The sequence below is a fragment of the Cyrtonyx montezumae genome, unplaced genomic scaffold (genome assembly GCF_038088225.1).
Source record: "Cyrtonyx montezumae isolate F1298 unplaced genomic scaffold, pur_monq_1.0 scaffold_2, whole genome shotgun sequence".
Taxonomy (NCBI): Eukaryota; Metazoa; Chordata; class Aves; order Galliformes; family Odontophoridae; genus Cyrtonyx; species Cyrtonyx montezumae.
This window is the reverse complement of record NW_027071936.1, coordinates 29,834,334-29,854,555: the sequence shown is the minus strand read 5'-3', so window position 1 is coordinate 29,854,555 and position 20,222 is coordinate 29,834,334. Positions and strand designations below refer to the sequence as shown.

The following is a 20,222-nucleotide window of genomic DNA, read 5'->3' as shown; positions in this document are numbered from 1 at the left end:
CCCCCATGGATTCCCTCAAAATGAAGCATGTTTTTCCTGACGCGGTACATTCAGAAGTAGGTACAGTAGGGAGCTGCCAAATCCATTGAGTACTTTCCATTTCTCCCTAAGAACCTGCTAAATCAGTACTTTCCTCATGGGAAGCCATTGGTTCAGACTGGAGGTATTCATCCTTCATTCCAAAGGAGCATTTCAAAATCAACTATTTCATGCCCACTGTTCTCAAGCAGCTGTGCCAGTCAGGTCCTTCGTATTAGTTGCAGCTGGGCATTTTACATATCAGAAACATAAGAAAATATCTGCATTTGAGTAGCAAGAACCTAGCTAGATAGCTCTTACAGAACTCTCATAGGACACTCATCAGGTACTGCCATGGCTACGGCTACAGCTACTCACATGATGGGGTTGAAGATTGGACACACCATGCAGCACACTGCTCTCAAGCAGAAAGTCGTGTGGTGGGTTTTATTCCTTTCATTTTTTTGTAGATACTGCAAAAGTTAGCCCTTGGGAAGTTGGAGACACCAAAGTTTCCCTTGGTAGCATCAATTTATTTCCCGAGCACCTGTTATGTGCTATGATGTGCACTGAATTTTCTAGTTAGCCTCATTTTGCTTGGAACTTGAGATTTTAGGGCTAACAAGGGTGGAATGGGTGTGGATTTGTACATTGGAAATTTATAAAACTTCTAACTTAAGCTCTTCAGTCACTTCGACGTTTTACTATTTAATTATGCTAGCTTTTTATTCTTGTGTATCTATTAATTTCAAGCCTTCTATTCTTCTTTACGGAACCTGCTTATGGAAAATGTCTGCTTTGTTGTTACGCAAAGCTGTGGCCAGCTCAGGGTCCTATGGAAAGTGTGGAGCTTATGCTTTTCTTGCATTTATATACAAGACATGAGAGAAGGATGGTGATAGCAGAGAAGGAGTACTACAGGAAATCCAAAACTAGTTACCACAGGAGTTAAGGATTTACCCTATTCTTCCCTCTGACCTGCTGCACCTCATCAGTAGCTGTTCTTCAAGTGGAAACACAAGGAATTTATTTGGCTGCCCCTGATTCCGCTGGAGTGCTCAGTAATTTGGCTTTAATATTAGAATTCATCAGCAAGACTGATTGGTGTATCATACAGAGTGGCAGGCTTGGCAGAGAAGGAAATTTCCCACGGAGTTTAAAAATGGTCCTTGCCTTTGGTGAATTTACTGGGTTTAGAGTTTCATAGCAGCAGGAAGAAGGATGTAGCAAGACTTTTATGAAGAAAGGAGCCAATCTAGGAATTAAGAAGGTGAGTGATGGTAGCAAGCAGGAACATGTACATTTTATGCATTTTATTCAGTAGCTATGGTTTTGTTTTGTTTCTAATGGCCCATGATTTTTAAAAGGAAGCTTTTGCTTAAATGCAAATAAGTTATTAGGCTTCTAATGATAGGAGAGGGGCTGTTCTGTGTGCGGGAAGCTAACCTGATAAATGCACTCAATAATGAGGATTCTGCTGCAAAATGCTGAGCCCTGTGGCTATGATCCAGCAAAGTGCTGACAGCAGTGTTAGTACTCATGCGCTTAAAGTTAAGTGTTTTCCCAAAGCACTTTGATGGATCAGAGCTTGAGTCCTTATCACCTTGCTGGGAGTGAATTTATAACAAGTGTTGTGAATCAATAGTATTTATTCTTAGGCTTCACAACTAAACCACTAATGGAATATAGGGAAATTACAGCTATTCTGTGACATGAAGGGAATCTGACGTTGGTCTTAACCATAAACTCTTCCCCAGCTTTGAGAAGGGCTTGACATCTTTATTTCCAGAGGCTCAAAAAAAAAAAAAGAAAAAAAAGGCAAAAATAGAGGTATTGCAATTCTCTGTGGCTCTGTGCCCTATCAGTAGAGGTTCCCCATGGGATACTCCAGTCCAGCAGCAGTATTTCAGCATGGTTTCAGGCCTTATGGGGTAACCAGGGCCAGGTCCTATCATGAATATGACCTTGAGCCAGGAACGATCATCTCTGTAGGCTGGGCATGGGAAAAGAGGCAAATTACAGCCTATTTGGAACTGTCTTTGTAGTACTTGACATATATCCATTTGTACTTACACCAGCATCGGCCCTGAGCCTAGCAGTTGAAAATAAGTTCTCCACATGGTGAATTTTGGCCATGACCAGTCTTGCTTGGCCTGATTCTTGCTTTGGAATCCTTGCGATATGGGTGAGTGTTTGCAAACATTCAGGTTTCAGAGGCAAAAAAAGCCCAACAAACCAACTTGGATGGTTGAAGAATGTTGTGCTCTTTGTAGCCCTCATTGCACAGCCAGTTGGTGTCAGTCCTTCAGATTCTCATAAGCTGGTATTCCTGATAAGGCCTGGAATGAACTTGTTGAGTGAACAAGCCTAAGTTAATACTTACCCTCCCTTGAGGTCAGCATATTCAGTGTTCTGAAATTGTATATGATAAGTCATCTTGGAAATCACAAAGGAACTGAAAATAACATCAGAATGGAGAATTTCTCATGACAACTGAAGTGCCAGCAGAGTTCTAGCTTCTGAATACACCACCAGTGTGCATTTCCAGTAGTGATCACGCTCATTAACTTGCACTGTCTCAGTATGTCTAACTTGCAGTGTCACAGTATACTGCCAGTGCAGTAAGAAAGCTAGTACATTTTTGACTTAAACAAAGTTTGTTAAACAAAATTCTGATTTACAGCTTTCACTCTGTGTAAGAGTTTGTCTTGCATCCATGATTGCAAGGGACTGAAAGCATACAAATTCTACTCAGTAAATAGATGGCAAAGGGCAAGAATCCAATTCATTTTCTGAACTCTTGTGCTTTCTTAACAGTCTTACCCAAGATAATTTACAGTTTGGAGATGGCAGTGATATATGATAGTTTCTATTAAAAATTCTGGCTGTTGTATTCGAGGTGGTGTGTACATAAGTCTGACCCCAGAAGATCTGTAATTTAGTGTCCAGATCCTGTGATGTCTTAGGCAGTGCTAGTAATCTTGTCATAATCACAATGTGTCATAGCTGTATCATGGTTTAGTTTCATTAAGATAAATGCTTTAGAGATCATTTGCTTCTTTTTTTTTAGACAAAAGCAGTGATTTTGGAAAAATGCATACAGGCAGCAAAGGGTGTTGCTGTGTTCCCTGTGTAAGGAGCAATCTTTTGGCTCTGTAAGGGCTAAACCAGACTGCCTTTTGTATTTCAGAAAGGGCTTGGTAGGGGTGAGCCTGCTCCCTTGAAGGTAGGTGCTTCAGGCACTGTTTTATCTTCTGTTCTGAAATCACAGGAGCCCTTGGTCTGTGGGATGTGTGTGTTGTCTCTGGGTGTAAACTTAACCGAGGATGCTAGAGTGGCAAAGCTGTTTTGTTCTGCATGGGTGCCATGCCCATTACCACTGAGCCGTGAGCCCAGAACAGGTCTCTAAGTGCTCCTTTCATGCCAATCAGTGTAGTAAAATGTTAGCATGGAAAAAGCAGCTGGGCTGTGAGCTCTGCCCTGAATCTGCTCTGCTCCTTCTGACAATAAGGAAAGCTGAACAGCCTGTTACATTGATGTGAACAGCAAAGCTTGCGTGGACTGCAGCCGCTATCTTTTTAAAGAGTACCTGTTGAGCGCTGCTTTTTTATGTTTAGTGCCATATTTTGATTAATAGGAGAAAGCTGCATGCAAATGTTTTAAAGCAGTGCGTTTTACTGCCTTTGCCATCTAAGCACCAATAATCAGTAGTTAATTTTAATAGCAGTACATATTTTATGGATATATTTTTATTAGCCAAGTGAATACAGTGAGGATTTGAGTAGTGGTTTCGTACACGCAGCATTGCTGCTGTCTTGCTGTCTGTTCTTTTAACACAGTTTACATGACTGTAAAATGACTGCCAAATTCTGTGGCCTGAGTGTTCATACGTAGATTTACAGCAAGAAGCAAATAGTTTGTTACGGGTAGATAAGTTGATCATAGAATCATAGAATGGCTTGGGATGGAAGAGACCTTAAAGACTGTCTAGTTCCAAACCCCTGCTGTAGGCAGAGTTGCTACCCACTAGATCATGTTGCTGATCAACTGATGGTTGGGCTTGATGATCTTGAAGAAGTATGACTAAGAAAAACTTTCTTTTTCCTGTTTTATCCCAGTCTACTTTGCTTACTCTGTAGCACTTGCACATGTATGCACAAGTTGGGCTGGTGGAGGGGAATTACAGCCAGAAATAGAGTATTTGAGCACAGAAAATCCAAAAACCTTAGATAACACTGTCTCATTGCAGTCTCAGTCTCAACTGGGTGTATCTAGTGAGTTGTTACACAGATCAGAAGCAACAGATTAACCTTTATCCCTGCGCTAATGCAAATTACAGACAGATTACTTCTGTTATCTCTCTAATGTGATCATGAACTGGAGGATTTTTTTCTGTTCAGTAACTTATAACCATGAACACTTCTCCATAGTGGGCCTGCTGACAATTAAAGACATCAGGTTAGTAGTGCCTACAAAACCATGGCATCCATCCTGCTCTCCTTGCATATAACATAGGTTCTTTTGTCATACAAGGACTAGAGAGAAATCATCTGAAAAAAGCTTTGCCAAAGAGGCAACCTGATCTCAGAAAAGAGAACTGGGGAGCAATTTGTCTTTCACCTTGCACAAACCCAATATTGCTTCCAACTGGGAGGCACAAGAGGTCTGGGAGCACTTCAGCTTCATGACCAGTTCAGTCTTTAAGTCATGTCTTGCTGTCAAGCCCAAGGAGCTGCATTTAATCTTTCAGGAGCTGGGGTGATTCCCACCCAAAAGGTTGCCCCTTTTTGTGTGAGGTAAATCTGGTTGCAGGTTACTGAGGAATCACATTACAAAAATGGGGCCCTGCCTTTTTCCATGGCCATCCAGGCCTTGAATAGGGTTCACCTCTCCGTCTGACACATTGTGACCTCTGCGATTTCATGGCACACATCAAGGCATCTCAGGTTTTTTATTCAGAACGGAGGTGGGTAACAGAGACTGAATTGTTTAGAAAGCTGGCATTTACCTCAGGTGGTGTTCTTGGGAGGCAGAAAATGTGAATAAACATTATATGTTTGTTGCCAAGGAAATTTGAAGGTTGTGAAGGAAATTTGAAGGTTGTGTTCTTGTTTTGATATTTGAAGTGTGAAAAGAAGCTGCGTGTATTCCCTATTTAGTCAAGCGATACCTTGAAAAATCATTCAGGAGGAAGATTTCCATATTGGAATTGTGTGTCAGTACTGAATTTATATTTTGCAAGGTGTTTGGATTAACTCTATGGCAAAAACTTAGCCCTTGCATTGTGTAGGGCCTGTGAAATACCATGTAAAATCTCTGGTAGGATTGCAGTGACTTTCAGTGATGCATACACCAAGGACCTTTCATTTTCTTTACCCAGTTTGTGGAAGTATGTAGAAACAATTGCAAACTGGGATCTGTCCTGTTTGTCTAAGTAGCCAAGTGGGCATTGTTACTGTATTTCCTCACAGGAAAAACTGCAGTTCACTTTGGATATTAAAAGTTTCAACATAAAAGGCAAACCTCGACTAAGTTCTGACCCAAGCCTAATATTTGCAGTAAAAGTTCCCTTGGGGAGCCCTTGGGTTCTGAATTTTTCCAAAAGCATATTGTTTCTATACAGAAACACGAAGAGATGGTACAGTGAAGTCCTCCTTTTTCCCACTTCTTTTCAAAAGAGTATTTGTGTTTTTACTAGTGTGTTTATCTTGAAGCCTTCTGCAATTTCACATACCTGTAGTGCGGTTCATTGAATAAGCAGGTGTTGTTCCAACCTCCAAAGTCACCAAAGGACTGAGAAAAACAAAAACAAACAAATAAACAAAAACCACTGAACAACATCTCTCATTTTAAACTGAGTGAAAAATTGCAGTAAACCAGGCTTTTGAAGGGGAACCTGAATTACTTGTCTTGTGGTTGCTCTTCTCCTGCATACAACTTTCATTTTCTTCAATTGAACCCAGCTTTATACGCGCATTAATGGTAGCATAAATATTTGTTTCTATGATGATAGATGAAGGTATTGATTTAATCACAAGTGTAAATTTGACTTTTAAATCTTATGGCAGACTGCAGAGGAAACGTGGCATCAGGTGGAAGGAGAAACACCAGGGTTTATTGAGAGGTCTGAAGTGTTAGATCCCAAATGTTTGCATGTAAGGAAGTATAATCAGGTTAAAAGAAACTGCAAATGCATGTAAAACAGACATGAAAAATCCATAGCATAGCAAAGGTGCTGTGAGCTAGTGGTTTTTGCTTGGTTTTACCCATGAGTTAATGGAAAAGCATGCTCTCTGTGGAGGTAAGGGTGAGATGGGAAGCCATTAGCTGTTGTTTCTGCCAGAGTGAAAAATACCAAGACAAAATAATTGGGCTGGAGAGAGCATTAGATAGACCATGAGATGTAGAAACTGGATTATTTGTTTTATCTTGGTGCAGTGGTCATTCACCTGATAACATTAGTTTCCCTTAAAATATAATTAACATTTTATTCCCATAAGCATCGTTGTATATTAGATGTTAGAAGGACACAGCACCGTATTTTATAAATACTGTGTTTGGTGCATAGATAGCTAATTCACTGCTAATGTCATTATCAAAGGTTGTGGAGGAAGAATGTCCTAAAGGGTCTATTGCTCATGAAATCATCTCCTGTAGTTACTCTGATGTGACTACTGGTGCATCTTGGCATTTGTTTAGTATGATCCCTTATTCTCCTTAAGAAATGTTAGAAAAGGAATTTAAAAAAAAATGTCAAATCAATTCTGTGATTTTATTTGCTTCCTGATTAATCTTGGTCTCTGGAAAGCAAAATGTACATTCCCAATTTCACACCTAGTTACATCTTCTGTTTGCTTTCATCACACGCATGGGTGTTCTCAGGAATGGCGAACATAAGCATAAATGATGAAATATCCCTCTTTGATTTTGGGTGTTTTTCTTTGAAATTAATGCAAATGTGCTGATTATTTGTAATGCAATATGTGAACAATTGCTATGTACATCCACTCTTTATAGTGTCAAGGCAGGGGCTTGAACAAGACTTCTGTCCTTTCGCACAAAAACATTAGAGAGTATAGCTTTATATATCCTGACTCCTACGTCAACTTATTCTTTTTTACATGTTATACTCCAAATGGAACTACTCGGTGGCTTGCCTTCCTTCTATTAAAAGGAAGCTGCCCTTGCAGAAGCATTGACCTTTAAAAAGCAAGTTTCAAGTAATCCCTTTATTTTCCTGAGATCATATAGCACAGTATCCAGTTGCAGGCTTTTAAGATGGAATGATTGCAGGCTTTGTCTGCTCACACAGATTGCATTACGTTTTGTTTGACAAAGAAAACTCTAAAATACTTATACCTTCCTTCCTAGGTTCAGAGTATTGTACTCTCCCTGTGTTGAGGATGCAGAGTAGTTGCCATATCATCCCAGCACCGCTGGGATTTATTGAATTTTCTTAATTGGCCTTTATCTCACAGTTACACTTTAACGCTTCTTTTGAAGGAGATTCAGAAAGGATACAGTTACTCCTTTTCTAATTTACTTTCAGAATTCGGTTACTCATTTCGTTATCTTCCCTTCTTTTCCCAGTAGAATATTCTGCATAGCCACAGCTGAACATTTGAGACTTACGTAGCTAGAGATTTAAGTCCGTGGAGCTGCTAACTAGCAAAGCAAAGGCCTATGGCAAAGCAGACTGCATTTTAAAGTGGAAGCTGTGTTTTAGGGGAGTGTGGAGTCTGCCACCAGCTATGCAAGCCTGTGGTAGGTGTCCTAGGTATCTGGGGCACTGGAGAACAGTCCTGGAGGGATGCAAGCCCCTTTTTCCAAGTTCCCTTTTGCCTCCATCACCCACAGCATCCAAGTGGCTCATGGCAGAAAGCTCTCAATGTCCTTTGTTGAAATAGGAATGTTGAATTGCCTGTTATTTGGTACCCCCACCTCAAAATGGGACTTTTCATGTATGTGAAAACCATACATCTTCCATTACATGAGGTGGGAAGATTCTATTTAACAAGCTCATTGCTTGCTGTGTCTTCTATAGGCTGACAAATCTCACAGTACACACATGCACAACTCAGCTGGTTTTGTGCAACACTCATTTAGACAGCTGGACTAGTTTTTGGAAAGTCCTATACCAGATTAGTGGATTAAGTCTAGGTAGGTTTTAGCTTTCACATAGTACAAGAAATTGTGGAAGACATTAGCCTGAGGGTAAGGTGACTTTTGGAGATGAAAGCACCATGTGGTGCTTACCTAAATAACACGATCATCGTTCAAATCAAGGTGGTTTGTACTTGCTCAGTGGAGCATTTGTGAGCACAGTGGTATATGTGCAGCTAAGAAGCTAGTGTATCTGTGCAGCTGATGATAGCACTCCAGCAGAAAACAATATGGAAATGACCAACACCTTTCAAGATCCTCTGAGAGCCAAGTGAGTGAGAGATTAGTAAACAGGAGTGAGAAAAACTGGGATTGAAAAGAGGCTGAGATGCAGGAACTTGCTTAAAACAAGAAAGCTCACTGCTAACCTTCAGGGTTTCTGGGGATAATTGCTTGGAGCTGTTCCCCTACTCTTTTTGGCTGAAGATCAAATTTGACAAACTTAATTCATTTGTTGTCTTTATTTTACTTAACTGGTTTGGGGCTTTCTTTTTTCTTTTTTCTCTTTTTTTTTCTTTTCTTTTTTTTTTTTTTTTTTGGGGGGGGGGAAGGGGAAGTATTAGGAAAATCAGTCAGTCCAGTCTACAGGAGAATTAATTTCCAAATAACTTCTGGAAGATTAAATGTGTTCTTTGCTGCTTATCTCTGCACTCAGTTCCCAGTATTGCCCCAAGGGACTTTGCCATCGGTCCCTGCAGTTCCTGTGCAATCCTTGCTGCGATCTGGCCTGTCCAAAAGGTGATTCAAAGGCTGTTGGTCAGGCATAGGCTGATCCTCCTCTGGGGAAACCGTTCTTTCTTCCTCTGTTATTTTTTCCCATCCCATTTTTTTTTTCAATTGTTATTTTCCTCATCTCTGGTATGAAGTAACTAGGGTTTTGTGGTTGCATTTCCCACAGCAACTTTCACCTACAGAGCTGGCAGAGAAGGTAAAAAATAATAAAATAAAAAAATTCCAAACAGCACGACTTGAAAAGTCTCTGCAGTATCAGACTGAAAATAAAGAAGCAAGTCTGTTTCCCATGCACAAGTGTGCTGTGGAGGGCAGATAACCTTTGAGGGCTGCATCTTATAATAAAAAGCAGAGCTGTATGGCTGCATGCATTCCGCGGTTTCCCCAAGTGCACTGTGAACTTCTGAACCATAAGCAGGGATCTCAGCTCAGCGATCACCATTTAAATAATTATGGTTGCCATTTGCAAGGAATTAGCATCACTATGCAAGCCTCAACACCTCGATGATATTTATGGAGAGCAATTGAATTCCAAAGATCAGAATGGCCTGCTGTCCTGTTTAGTGCTTCCAGAAACAGGCTGGAAGGTGCCTCAGCTTTAATGAGTGCACAAGGCAAAGTTAAGGAGCCTACCTAACTAAAAGTGTCCTGTACGTGCTGAAATGCATGCCTGCAAAGCAGCTGAAGGATAGCAAAATGTAATCAATATGTAATTCTATTGTGGTAACAGAGGCCTGTGATGCACTGGAAAAGTGCTTGAATAGACAAAGTGTGGGGTTGATGAATTTAAAAATGCTTGAAAAGACAAGGTTGAAGTGTAAACCACTAACATTAGTTCCTGTTTTTACTCTACTCAAGTGGGCAGTGCTGGTCAGATCATCAGCTGCTGAAAATCTGTGTGAGCCCACAGCTTTTCTGGGGTCATGCTGCTTTGGTTTGCTCAGAGCAAGTTCCTCCACTTGAATCTCATTTTTCCCTGCATTTTGTCAGCTGTTGGTTTATCTGAATCAACACATATATGGAATCCAAAGTTTTCCAGAAATGTCAGCAATGGCACAGGGAAGTTGTTCAGCATGCATTACAAACCCTTCACGGGGACTCAGCCCTAACCTAATCGTTGGTGCTCTAATTCAGGCAGTAGGCAGCATGATTTCCAGCTGTTAATATCACCGAAGTGAAAACAGGCCCCGCTGATCTGCAGTAGCTGAGGATGATGTGCTGATGAGTTTGAATTCAGAAGGGGCAGACTGTCTTACTAACCATGGTTTTGTCTGTTCTGTTTTTCTCCTGTCTTGCAGCACCTTCTCCAGTCAGTAGTGTGAAAAAAGGGAAGATAACTAAAAATAGCATCTCCCTTTCCTGGCAGGAGCCAGATCGACCCAACGGCATCATCCTGGAATACGAAATCAAATATTTTGAAAAGGTGTGACGGAATGATTGCTGAGCATCCCAAGTACCTTCTCTTTCCGGTCCTCTTCTTATGGTTATAATTATCTGAGTCATGGAAAGGAATGGAGCAGTTTTATGCATAAATCAATGTCACATTGATTTTGCAGTAAATGATTAGGAAGACTTGAAATGAGGGTGTTGTTTTCCATTAGTGTGCTGCTTCTCTTGAACAAATACATTAAGTCTGTGTCAGATTCTTCCCCAGCCTTATCACATTAAGGTAGAACCTGTTTAATTGTTAAAAATACGAGGCTTTGGGGATCAAGCTTCCATATCCTTCCGGAAACATCAGGCTATCCCTTGCGCTTGGTATCTCAATTCCTCAGTTGGTTTTCTATCCATGATATAAGGAAGGGAGGGAATTTTACAGTGAGACTGTGTCTGTTCTGATGTGAAGAAGGGCAATCGTGGCTTTTAAAAGCTAGTCTTCTTTTTCCAACTCTGACTCTTTGTGTAATGAGAAACACTTCTACAAACGCTGACCATTTCTGCCTCAGTTTCAAATGGTGACATCTTTTCTTATTGAAAAGTTAGTGAAGTTTAAAAGGAAATGCCAGTAAGTGAAAGCTCCAAGGTGACCTGAGAGTGGTCTTTCAGTGTCTGAAGGGGAGCTACAGGAAATAAGGGAACTGACTCTTCAGCAAGGTCTGTGGTGATAAAAGAAGGCGAAATGGCTTGAAGCACAAAGATGGTAGGTTAGATAAAAGGAAAGAATATTTTACAGTGAAAGTAGTGAGGCATTGGAACAGGTTGCCCAGTTATGTGGTGGTTGCCCTGTCCCTGGAGACTTTCAAGACAAATCTGGACAAGGCTCTGGGCAATCTGGTCTAGCTGTGGTGTCCCTGTTATGTGCAGGGGAGTTGGCCTAGATGACCTTTAGGGGCCCCTTCCGACTCTAAGGATTCCACGATTCTATGAAATGCATTTTTGTAAGTAATATTTTGTGAACTATGCAGCTCATCTAAGATTTCCAAAAATCTGGTTTGCAGGACTCATCTGAAAGTCAATTTTGGCCTTAGCTGAAACTGTGACCAGGCTTTCTCCCTAAAAACAAAGAAACAAACAAAGAAAATAATGAAATTGAATCACAATTCTTATTTGTTGCTGAATTTCTATTTTAGACAAGAACTTTAAGTAGTTATATTATATAGGTGAGATCACTCAGCATATAACAGCACTGAACCACCTTGCTGGTTCTGCATCTTCTTTCTTTCTGTCTGGGAGACATTCAGTCCAGCAGCCCAAACAAACATGGGAAGGACATTCAAAAATTTTCTGCATCAGCATATTTTTTTATTTTTTATTTTTTTCTATTTGAAGGAACTTGAGCAGGGGATGAGTGGCTTAAATAGGACTAAGCCCCCCACCTTTCTGCCCAGAAACCTCCAGTGTTACCACTGTTACCACAGTGTTACTAGAACCAACTGGACTTGTCAGCAGTCCAGATTTTTGGACAAGAGGGTGCTGACCAGCCCAGCATTTCCTGGGGACCTGTTATAAGTCTCATGGGGAGCTATAAGGAGAGATTATCTTCATTTTCCAACTAAGCAGGAGGAGTGGAGCCAGATCCCAGAGTTAGAGGAGGCTTGCAGGGTCTTAGTGCAGAGTGTCAGACATGTTAATCAGGATGCATGGGAAGTGCACCAGGGGAGATTTAAATAGGGCGTCATGAAAAGTATCTTTACCATTGGGGTGATCAAACACTGGAACAGGCTTCCTGGTGAAGTGGCTGATGTGCTCCATGCCTGTCAGTGTTTAAGAGGCATTTGGATAATGCACTTAATAACATACTTTAACTTTTGGTTAGCCATGAAGGAGTCAGGAAGTTGGACGCCGTGATCTTTGAAAGTTCCTTCCGACTAAATTATTCTATATGTTATTTTGGAAAAATCAGTTGAATATAATTTCTTGGAGTACTGGAAGCATTGCTATAGCAAAATAACTTCTAACTAAGCACAAAGAATCGGGATATGGTTTTACTGAAACCACTGAATTTCAGATTCTTTTATTGACTTGGAATGAATGCTGTGTTGCATTGTCTCCTTACCTTAGAGTAGCCTGGGAAGATTAGACTCTAAACTTTAATCACGAGCAAATCAGTAAGGCCAAAAAATCCATCTATATGTTTTTTTTTAGTTTCTTTTCAAACAAATGATAGAGTTTTAGAATCTTGTATTTGTGATACAAAATTTATTCTCAAGTAGCCTCAGTAAATAGTTCTTAAAGTGTGAGTCAGCCATGGGGAGGTTGCTACAGCCAGTCTGAGTCTATGCTGTCTTGATTTATTTGTTTCAGGCTGATAGCAAAGCTTAGTGTCTTCCGTAGGAAAGCTCAAGTGTTTAAATGTTTGCAGAACCAGCAGTGTATTGAAAATCTAATTGGGATGACATACAAGCAAATATGTGAACTAATATTCACTTAGTGCTTTTTAACTATTCATTCAGTTATATTTGGGATGTCATCCTTAATCCTTCTTGTTTGTTGTTACTGTCATTTATATTCTCTTGGGTTTGAGCCCTTTATAACAGTGAATTCACAGTGTTCATTTCCAGTGGATGAGAATGATTGATATTAAATGTTTCAGAAAACTGAGATTCATCAGATCACCTTCCTTTAAAAGAATTCACTCCTTATCAAGAAAAAAAGGGCAGGTAGATATAAATACCTTCAATACAGTCCTGCTTAGGTACAGGCTTCACTGAGAAAATCTGCAGTCCTACATTTGGAGATTCCCAGGGTCTCAGGCAGATGTGTTACTGTCTATGGAAAGCTGTCCATTAAGTGAGAAAGAAAAATAACAATCAGTTCAGATCCTAATAGAAATGCTGAAATCTTGGTAGGCAATTGCCCCAAACTCCTGTTTACTTCATAATAATTTAGATTTGAGAGGGTATGGTGAATAAAAAGGAGTTTCTCAGTTTGTAGTCCTTAATTTATGAGCTCTTGTCAAGATTATGTGTTACAGTAAATAATTCTGAGAGTAATTACCAAGCATTTGAGTGAAATTTTAATCAAAGAACTGAAACTCTTCCACATTAGAAACTGATTTAAAGTAAGATTTATTTCAGCAAATTTTCTTCAAGTTCATTTCTTCAGAAGAACACTGCAAAATTAGTTATCTTCCCCTAGTTCTAGTTGACTGTTCCTAGCCAAGATCTAATTCGTGGTTCTAGAAATGCCAGTGTAAAGTTGTACAATGTATAATATATTATTCTCTTTTAGGCCTAATTACATTACCGAGAAGTAGTTTTTGATATAAATCAAAATTCCTCTTCTAGGCAATGGAACTGTTTCCCGCTTTGCTGTGCCTTGGGACTGTTTTTTGTTTGTAGTCTGAACCTTTCAATTGCCCCAGGCATCTCTATGGCAGCCACACTGCCTGTTCAGATGTATGTGCACATCCAGAGCGACAGAAAGCTGCCCCTGCTGCAGTGCCAATTATGGCCTGTGATGTTATTTATGGGTGGAAAGTACCTCAACTCTCTTTCGTACTTATTAGAGGCATTGGTTATAAAAGCTGCAGGGCAAGGGAAATACAGATCTCTCCTTTTGTACCATAGGAAGGACCTTCAGAGGGTTTTTTCAAGGGGAAGAGATCTTTAAAAGTGCATATTTCATTAATTCTTTGTAACATTGCTGTGGGAGTTGTTAAGAATTTGTTCCATGAGAGATGGTATTTGTGTGTTTGAACTTGTATTTTTTGTTGGGGTTGGGAAAAGGACCAGGAGACAAGCTACACCATCATCAAATCCAAAGAGACAACCATTACAGCAGATGGCTTGAAACCAGGCTCAGCATATGTCTTCCAGATCCGAGCCCGGACAGCTGCTGGCTACGGTGGCTTCAGTCGAAGATTTGAGTTTGAAACCAGTCCAGTGTGTAAGTTCTTTTAATTACTGTCAACTCATGTCTCTCTGTAATGGTTACCAGCATGGAGTCAGTTCACACCTTTGTTGAGATTTCTGCTTGTCTTGGGCTCTCCTCCTTTCTGGTCTTATCCCTTGACTTATTATGCATCAGGCACACCATTACTGTACACTGAGCAGGTTAACACATCTGTCGTTGCCTCCTTGTTTCTTGCCTCCCTGTTTCACATGATGGGGCAGGAGTTGAGGCACCAGGAGATTATTAGGCTCCAGAAATCCCTAGCATTCCCTGCTTAGTAAACCCCTGTATTTGGGAGAGATATTAGTGTTGAATGGTTGCTGTTGGCTTCCCAGAGGGCAAGGGAAGGTGAGGATACACTCGTCCACACTCTTATACTCATCATAGTCAGAGGGGAACATGCCACACCAGTGCAAGGGAGGACAAGGCTTGGGTGGCAGGAGGAAAGGTGCTATGGCCTCCTTCACACCTTTTGTGGTCATCTGCAGAGGATAGTGAGCTCTATGTATCTGTTGATTGCATCTGGGGAAAAATATACTTCTCCTGAAGTGGGGCATATTCCTGTGAGGGGAATAATTTAGCCAACATTCGAATCTTTTGGTGCAAGTTACTGTCAAGTTGAAAGATGGTTTCTGATGTTGCCAGTGCCACAGCCTTGAGGCAAGGATAAGAAGTAGTGAAAATGTGCACTGCGGGTATAGGATGTTGCTTGGCATCAGGCATAGCTGTGAGGAAACTCCTTTTGTCCTGATTACCAGATCTTTGCTGATCTGTCAAAGATGGAATTCAAAAAGATCTAGTTTTATTTCCTATTCCAGTTTGTGCAACCATCATTTATTAATCTTTTATACTAATTCTATGATTCTAATTGCGTAGAAGACAATTTTTACGGTGAAAATGCTCTATTTTTTCCTATGGAAAAGAGCCAATTGGTTCTGTGTTTTTCATAGAACTATAAATTCATCAATACTTCTTCGATTGCTGCTAATCTGTCCAGTTCATTTAAAATTAATAGTCAGCTCTTTGAGAAAAGGATAGTAAGTTGTTATTTCAACTTTTGACGACACCTTTGAAGCCATAATGGATGTTTAAAGGAATCACTATATATGTACAGATGCAGCTGTGGAGCCAGTGCCTGAACTAAAATAATGCAAAATAGCAACGTGATGCAAGTAGTAATGCAATAAAAACGGTCCATTTAATGTATTTCTTATTGTGTTAAGCATTAATCATATCCTATAAGTAGCAACAAAATCATGTTAGACTGAAGATTACTCTATATTTATACTAGGAAAGTTTTGCTAGCAGTTGGAAAGTTCCTAGTTTAGAGTAATTCGACTAATAGTATTCCAGACTATTAGTGAAATAATTTATTAAATGCATGCTGTTTGATCCAGTGCCATCATCACCTGCAACTCTGGTCCTAAAGTAGTGATAAATCATCAAAGCTTATTGTGAAATGCAAAGGAAGCCCTCAGTATCTTGTACAAATGAGGCTCCATTTGACATTTTAGACCTTTCAAAAAGAGTGGGTTTTTTCCTCCCCCAAAGCTCTATACGAAGTCAGCCTTAGTGCCAGAAGAGTGAACAGACTCCCCACTGCTTTCCTGTGCTCCAGCATCCCAGAGAACTTGATGCTTTGGAAGCAGGTGCAGATTGAAGTCCTAATCTGATGTCAGAATTCAGATCTGAAAATTTTGAAGAGCCCAAACAGTTAGTTTTGATTCAGGCACAAACAAAAGCCTTCCAGTGGCTGCTGGGGAAATGAAGCATCTCCCTCCAAAACTGTTTGGACCAAACAACATACTTTGTTTCCAGTGCACAGTGCTTCTGTAAATTTATTTGTATACATTTGGAGGTAGTATCATGCTGCTAACAGCTGTGTGATCTAAGCACTGAGAAGTGGAGGGGATGACAAAACCTGTAACTTCTTTTGGACTTGCCTTTTTTTTCCCCAAACTTTAGCATTGTTTTCCATGCTCTTGCCTGAATGTGCAGTTCTGCAAAGCACTGTGTTGGAGTTACATCTGCAGTTTTCAATTGAAGTTTGTGTTTAGGTGGAAACTGTAGCTGGGTGCATCCACTTGCTGCTTCCCCCTTTCTAAATGCCACAGAGCTCATCTCTGACCTGGCCGCAAACTAACACTGCCCGAAGTTCTTTTTCTGCTGTATTGGTGAGTTAGTCCAGCTGATAACTCAGGAGGAATCAGGATCATGTCACCAAGGCAAGGTAATGCAAATACCCACCTTCACATGGCAGCAAGGTTGGTTTACAAATTCACGCTGCCATTCTGCCATATATTACAGCAGAGTCCATCTTACTTTGCCATCCATTGAACTGTGCAAAAAACCTCCAGAGTAATAGCTTAATGTTCTCCTTTAAATGTTTTCCTTTTTAATTATTTTGTCAAGAAAGCAATAAAGCATCGTCTTAAGGAGCTTCTATAAATTCGTGAGGCTAATAAAATCTCTGGATGATGGCACAGGTTTGGAGCAGTTAACATTAAATTTTAATATATTGGGCCAGTCATTCTGAAGTCATTTACTGTTCCTGAGTCCACACCACTTGCAGTCAAGCACCAGAGAGCTCCCATATAAAGAGCTACTTGAAACCCATTGCATGCTCAGTGCCTCACCTTTTCCTCTTTCTTTTCTTTTAACAATTAATATGGGGCTATATTCAGTTATTTTATAGCCTCTATAAAATTAATCCTGTGCTAAGGACCCCCTTTATTTCAGTCATTCGGTTAAAGGTCTTCTGCAGCTCAGAAATCAATTTCTGCTGCTCCCTGGAGTGGCTGGAGTTGCATCTGGGACTAACGCCAGGGCAGGCACTTCCCAGCCCCTGCAGCAGCTATGGTGAGGTTTGTCCCCCTCAACAGTCAAATGTGTGCCTGGGAGAATGTTTTTGGGGGAGGAGGCCGGAGAAGGCTTAGGTTTCTGCTTGGGAAACTCTGTGTGCAAAGCTCCAGGGAAAGATGGGCCCCTTCCCCTGCAGTATTAAGCAGATAAGCACAGTACAGGTGTTGTTAGCATTTCCATTTGTCAGGCTTCAAGAATCTACTCACCTGCTTAACATAGTTAACATATGGCAAAACCTGCTTCTTGAGCACAGATTTCCTGACCTTTTTGCTTGTGTCTTTATCATGGGACTCGTTTCCTGCATTTTGTCAGGAGGGATTTTTACAAGGCATGGGCTGGCACAGTTACACTTTCCTTAGCAGATAAAAAGACCAACCAGGGAAAGTGTCTTAGCAGATTTCTGTTTTACAGCAGGCATCTTCTGGTTGTGTGATATAGATGCTACAAGGAGTTGAGGTTTAATTGTTTATAGCTTCTTGAAGCACAGATAATGCTAATTGTCTCAGATCTTGTTCACATCACCTATTTAGGAACTGCAGCAATAATATTCCATGAATGTTTTCTCTGCCCATTTTGTTTTCCCCTTTTATTTATGTGATTTCTAATGCAGCTGACCTGGTAAAGATGAACTCCAGCTTGCTCTCTGGGCTGTTGTTCAGTGATGAGATGCAATTTAGTTTGGATTTTGGCTTGGTTTTGTATGTGTTTTGGTTCCTTTCCATCCATTTCCCTTCCAAAGTAGAAACAGACAGCAAAGGGGGAAAGTGCAAACCATAAAAGAAGAAATGAACTGGTAAGACTGAAACCTCATTGACAGCCTCACAAGGAAGACCCATGCAAGTGCTGCCTATAATTTTAACCTTAATCTCCATTTTCTGTTTTTCATCTCAGCAGTAGCTGCATCCAGTGACCAGAGCCAGATTCCTATAATTGTTGTGTCTGTAACAGTGGGAGTTATTCTGCTGGCTGTTGTTATCGGTTTCCTTCTCAGTGGAAGGTAAGAGAAGAAGCTGTGTATTTACACTTCTCCAACTTTTGTAATAACTTTTATCTGACCAGCTGATTAGCACAATTTAGGCAAGAGCAGCATGTGAACAGAGCTGTCAAGTAGTAGTGCTACAACGCAGCATGAGGGTGGGCTGATTGATCTGTTTGGACAGACACGGATCGCGAATGTGTGCTCACAGATGTAGTTCACTTCCCAATGATTTTCATCTCTGTGTAGACTGGCCCTGATTATTGGATTTGATTCCTACAGAAGTGTTTTCCTATTACTTTAAAAATAAGCAGAACTTGTTGCTATAGGTAAAATATTCTAAAGCCCACATGTTTGCACTCAGACCTTGCAGTGGGCTTTTCTTGCAGAGGAAATGTGACTTCAGGAAAACACTTGTGAAGAAAAAGAGAAGATTTCCATTGAATGGCTAAATGCCCTAAGTTTGGTCAGGTCTGGATTTCATTTTTCATGTGTAGGATGCTAATATTTTCCCCATGCACTAGTAAATTATGCAGAGAGATCCCCACGTGGAGGGAATTACTCAGCTTTAAGCCATCAAGCAATCCCACTGACTTCTCATGTGCTTAAACATAGGCAAGTGATAAAAGCCTGGACTATACAGTCTTTGACAACTGTAATGGGAGTTGATGGAACTTGTTGGTGAACAAGGAACTATGGTACTGGGGGAAAATCTGGCTTATGTCAAGATGAGTTTGTCCTGCATCACTAAATTTATGTAGCAGCCAACACACAAGGCAATTTTTCATATACTACACATGTATTCTTTGCAATCAGAGCAGTACCTGTCAAAACATAGTGCATTTATTTTAATGGCAGCAGTCAAACAGTGCAGTGTCATTCATGCATAGCAGTCTGAGGTGCCCTGCCAGCATAACATCTATTGATGATGCTGCATTTGTTTCCAGTGCAAAATAAACACACTTAGAAAGTACCTCACAGTCTTGCTTTCTTGAGCTTGGGTCTAGCAAGGTGACTATACGTTACAAGACATTCTAAGTGTTAGCAGTAGTTAGAAGATACTGGAAGAAGAACTCCACTGATGCTGAATGTATCAGCTGAGGAATTGGAAATATTTGTCAGTGAACACACCTCAGTGAAATCCAGCCAGGCTGAGCACCTTTGCCCCCAGTCATACAGCATCTGTAGAAAGGGGCAGTTATTTCCTGTCCTGACAGGTAAGTGGTTGCCAGACTTCTCTCCAGTAAAGGTCAGGAACTGACAAACACTTCCAGCTCAGCCATTCAAGCTCCTGTCATCTGTTTTGCGAGACTTGTTGGGCTTAAAAATAGGAAAATAAATGCTCTGGTCTGCATGAGAAGCATGCAGCAGCATGGGGCAGAGTGTAGATGGTTACACACCATTCACACTAGTGGCTCCAGAAAAGTTGTAGGCAAAAATACATGACTCCAAACTCTGTGAGCTGGAGTTCAAACCCCTCCTCAATGGCTGGAGGATTTGGGTCAGATCCGTGTTCCAGTCAGACAGGGATGTGGACTTGACCTCTGTACGCCTCAGTGGATGTTTTTATCAATGCAGACAGGAGGGACATTTATGTAAATGCAGAAAAGCTGTGGATGTAGCCCTTGCATCTGCAAAAGGAGCCTGTAGGCATGAATCTCAGGTGGAGGGACACATGTCCCTTTGTAACCGTATCCTGTGGCTAAGTAGCTGTGGCTCTTCCCACAGGAGTTGAACATGCCCTTGCACTTGGCCTTTTTTGTTCCTACCCAGCTCAGATCTGAGTAAGCAGTTGCACAACTGAGCCATTTGTCAGCGATTTTAGTTAGTTACGGCCTTCTGTTCTTTGCCCTGGTGGGCTTTCCAGGATGTGTTTCCTCTTAGCTCTTTATCCCTTTATATATTTGTAAAGCACTTGTCTGCTGTGGCTGTAGTTGTATCCCCTTGTCTTCTGGTGCCTTAATCTTCCCGCCTCTCACCAATCCACATGAAACTCCAGGCAGCTGCAGGCTCCTGAGAACTTCTTTGTGGTGCCATGCTGGGTGTAGAAGGAGCAAGCACAAGGATTGGAGGAGTTTGCTGATTCATATTCTCTGCTATCTGGATGGAGTGGTAGGCCTTCCTGGGAATGAAGCTG

The 20,222-nt window shown here is 40.9% G+C and overlaps 1 protein-coding gene across 5 annotated transcripts in view; it reads left to right on the top strand.

The window, feature by feature from the left end:
* EPHA5 (EPH receptor A5) overlaps positions 1–20,222 on the top strand; it is a 195,964-nt gene that overhangs the window by 131,826 nt on the left and 43,916 nt on the right. For 3 of the 5 annotated variants that reach the window (XM_065736764.1, XM_065736762.1, XM_065736761.1), the window contains 3 exons: positions 10,212–10,336; positions 14,082–14,241; positions 18,001–18,106. In XM_065736764.1, the coding sequence (XP_065592836.1) occupies positions 10,212–10,336; positions 14,082–14,241; positions 18,001–18,106 (391 nt within the window). The remainder of the gene's footprint in view (positions 1–10,211; positions 10,337–14,081; positions 14,242–18,000; positions 18,107–20,222) is intronic. The other 2 variants (XM_065736765.1, XM_065736763.1) reach the window with 1 other exon arrangement.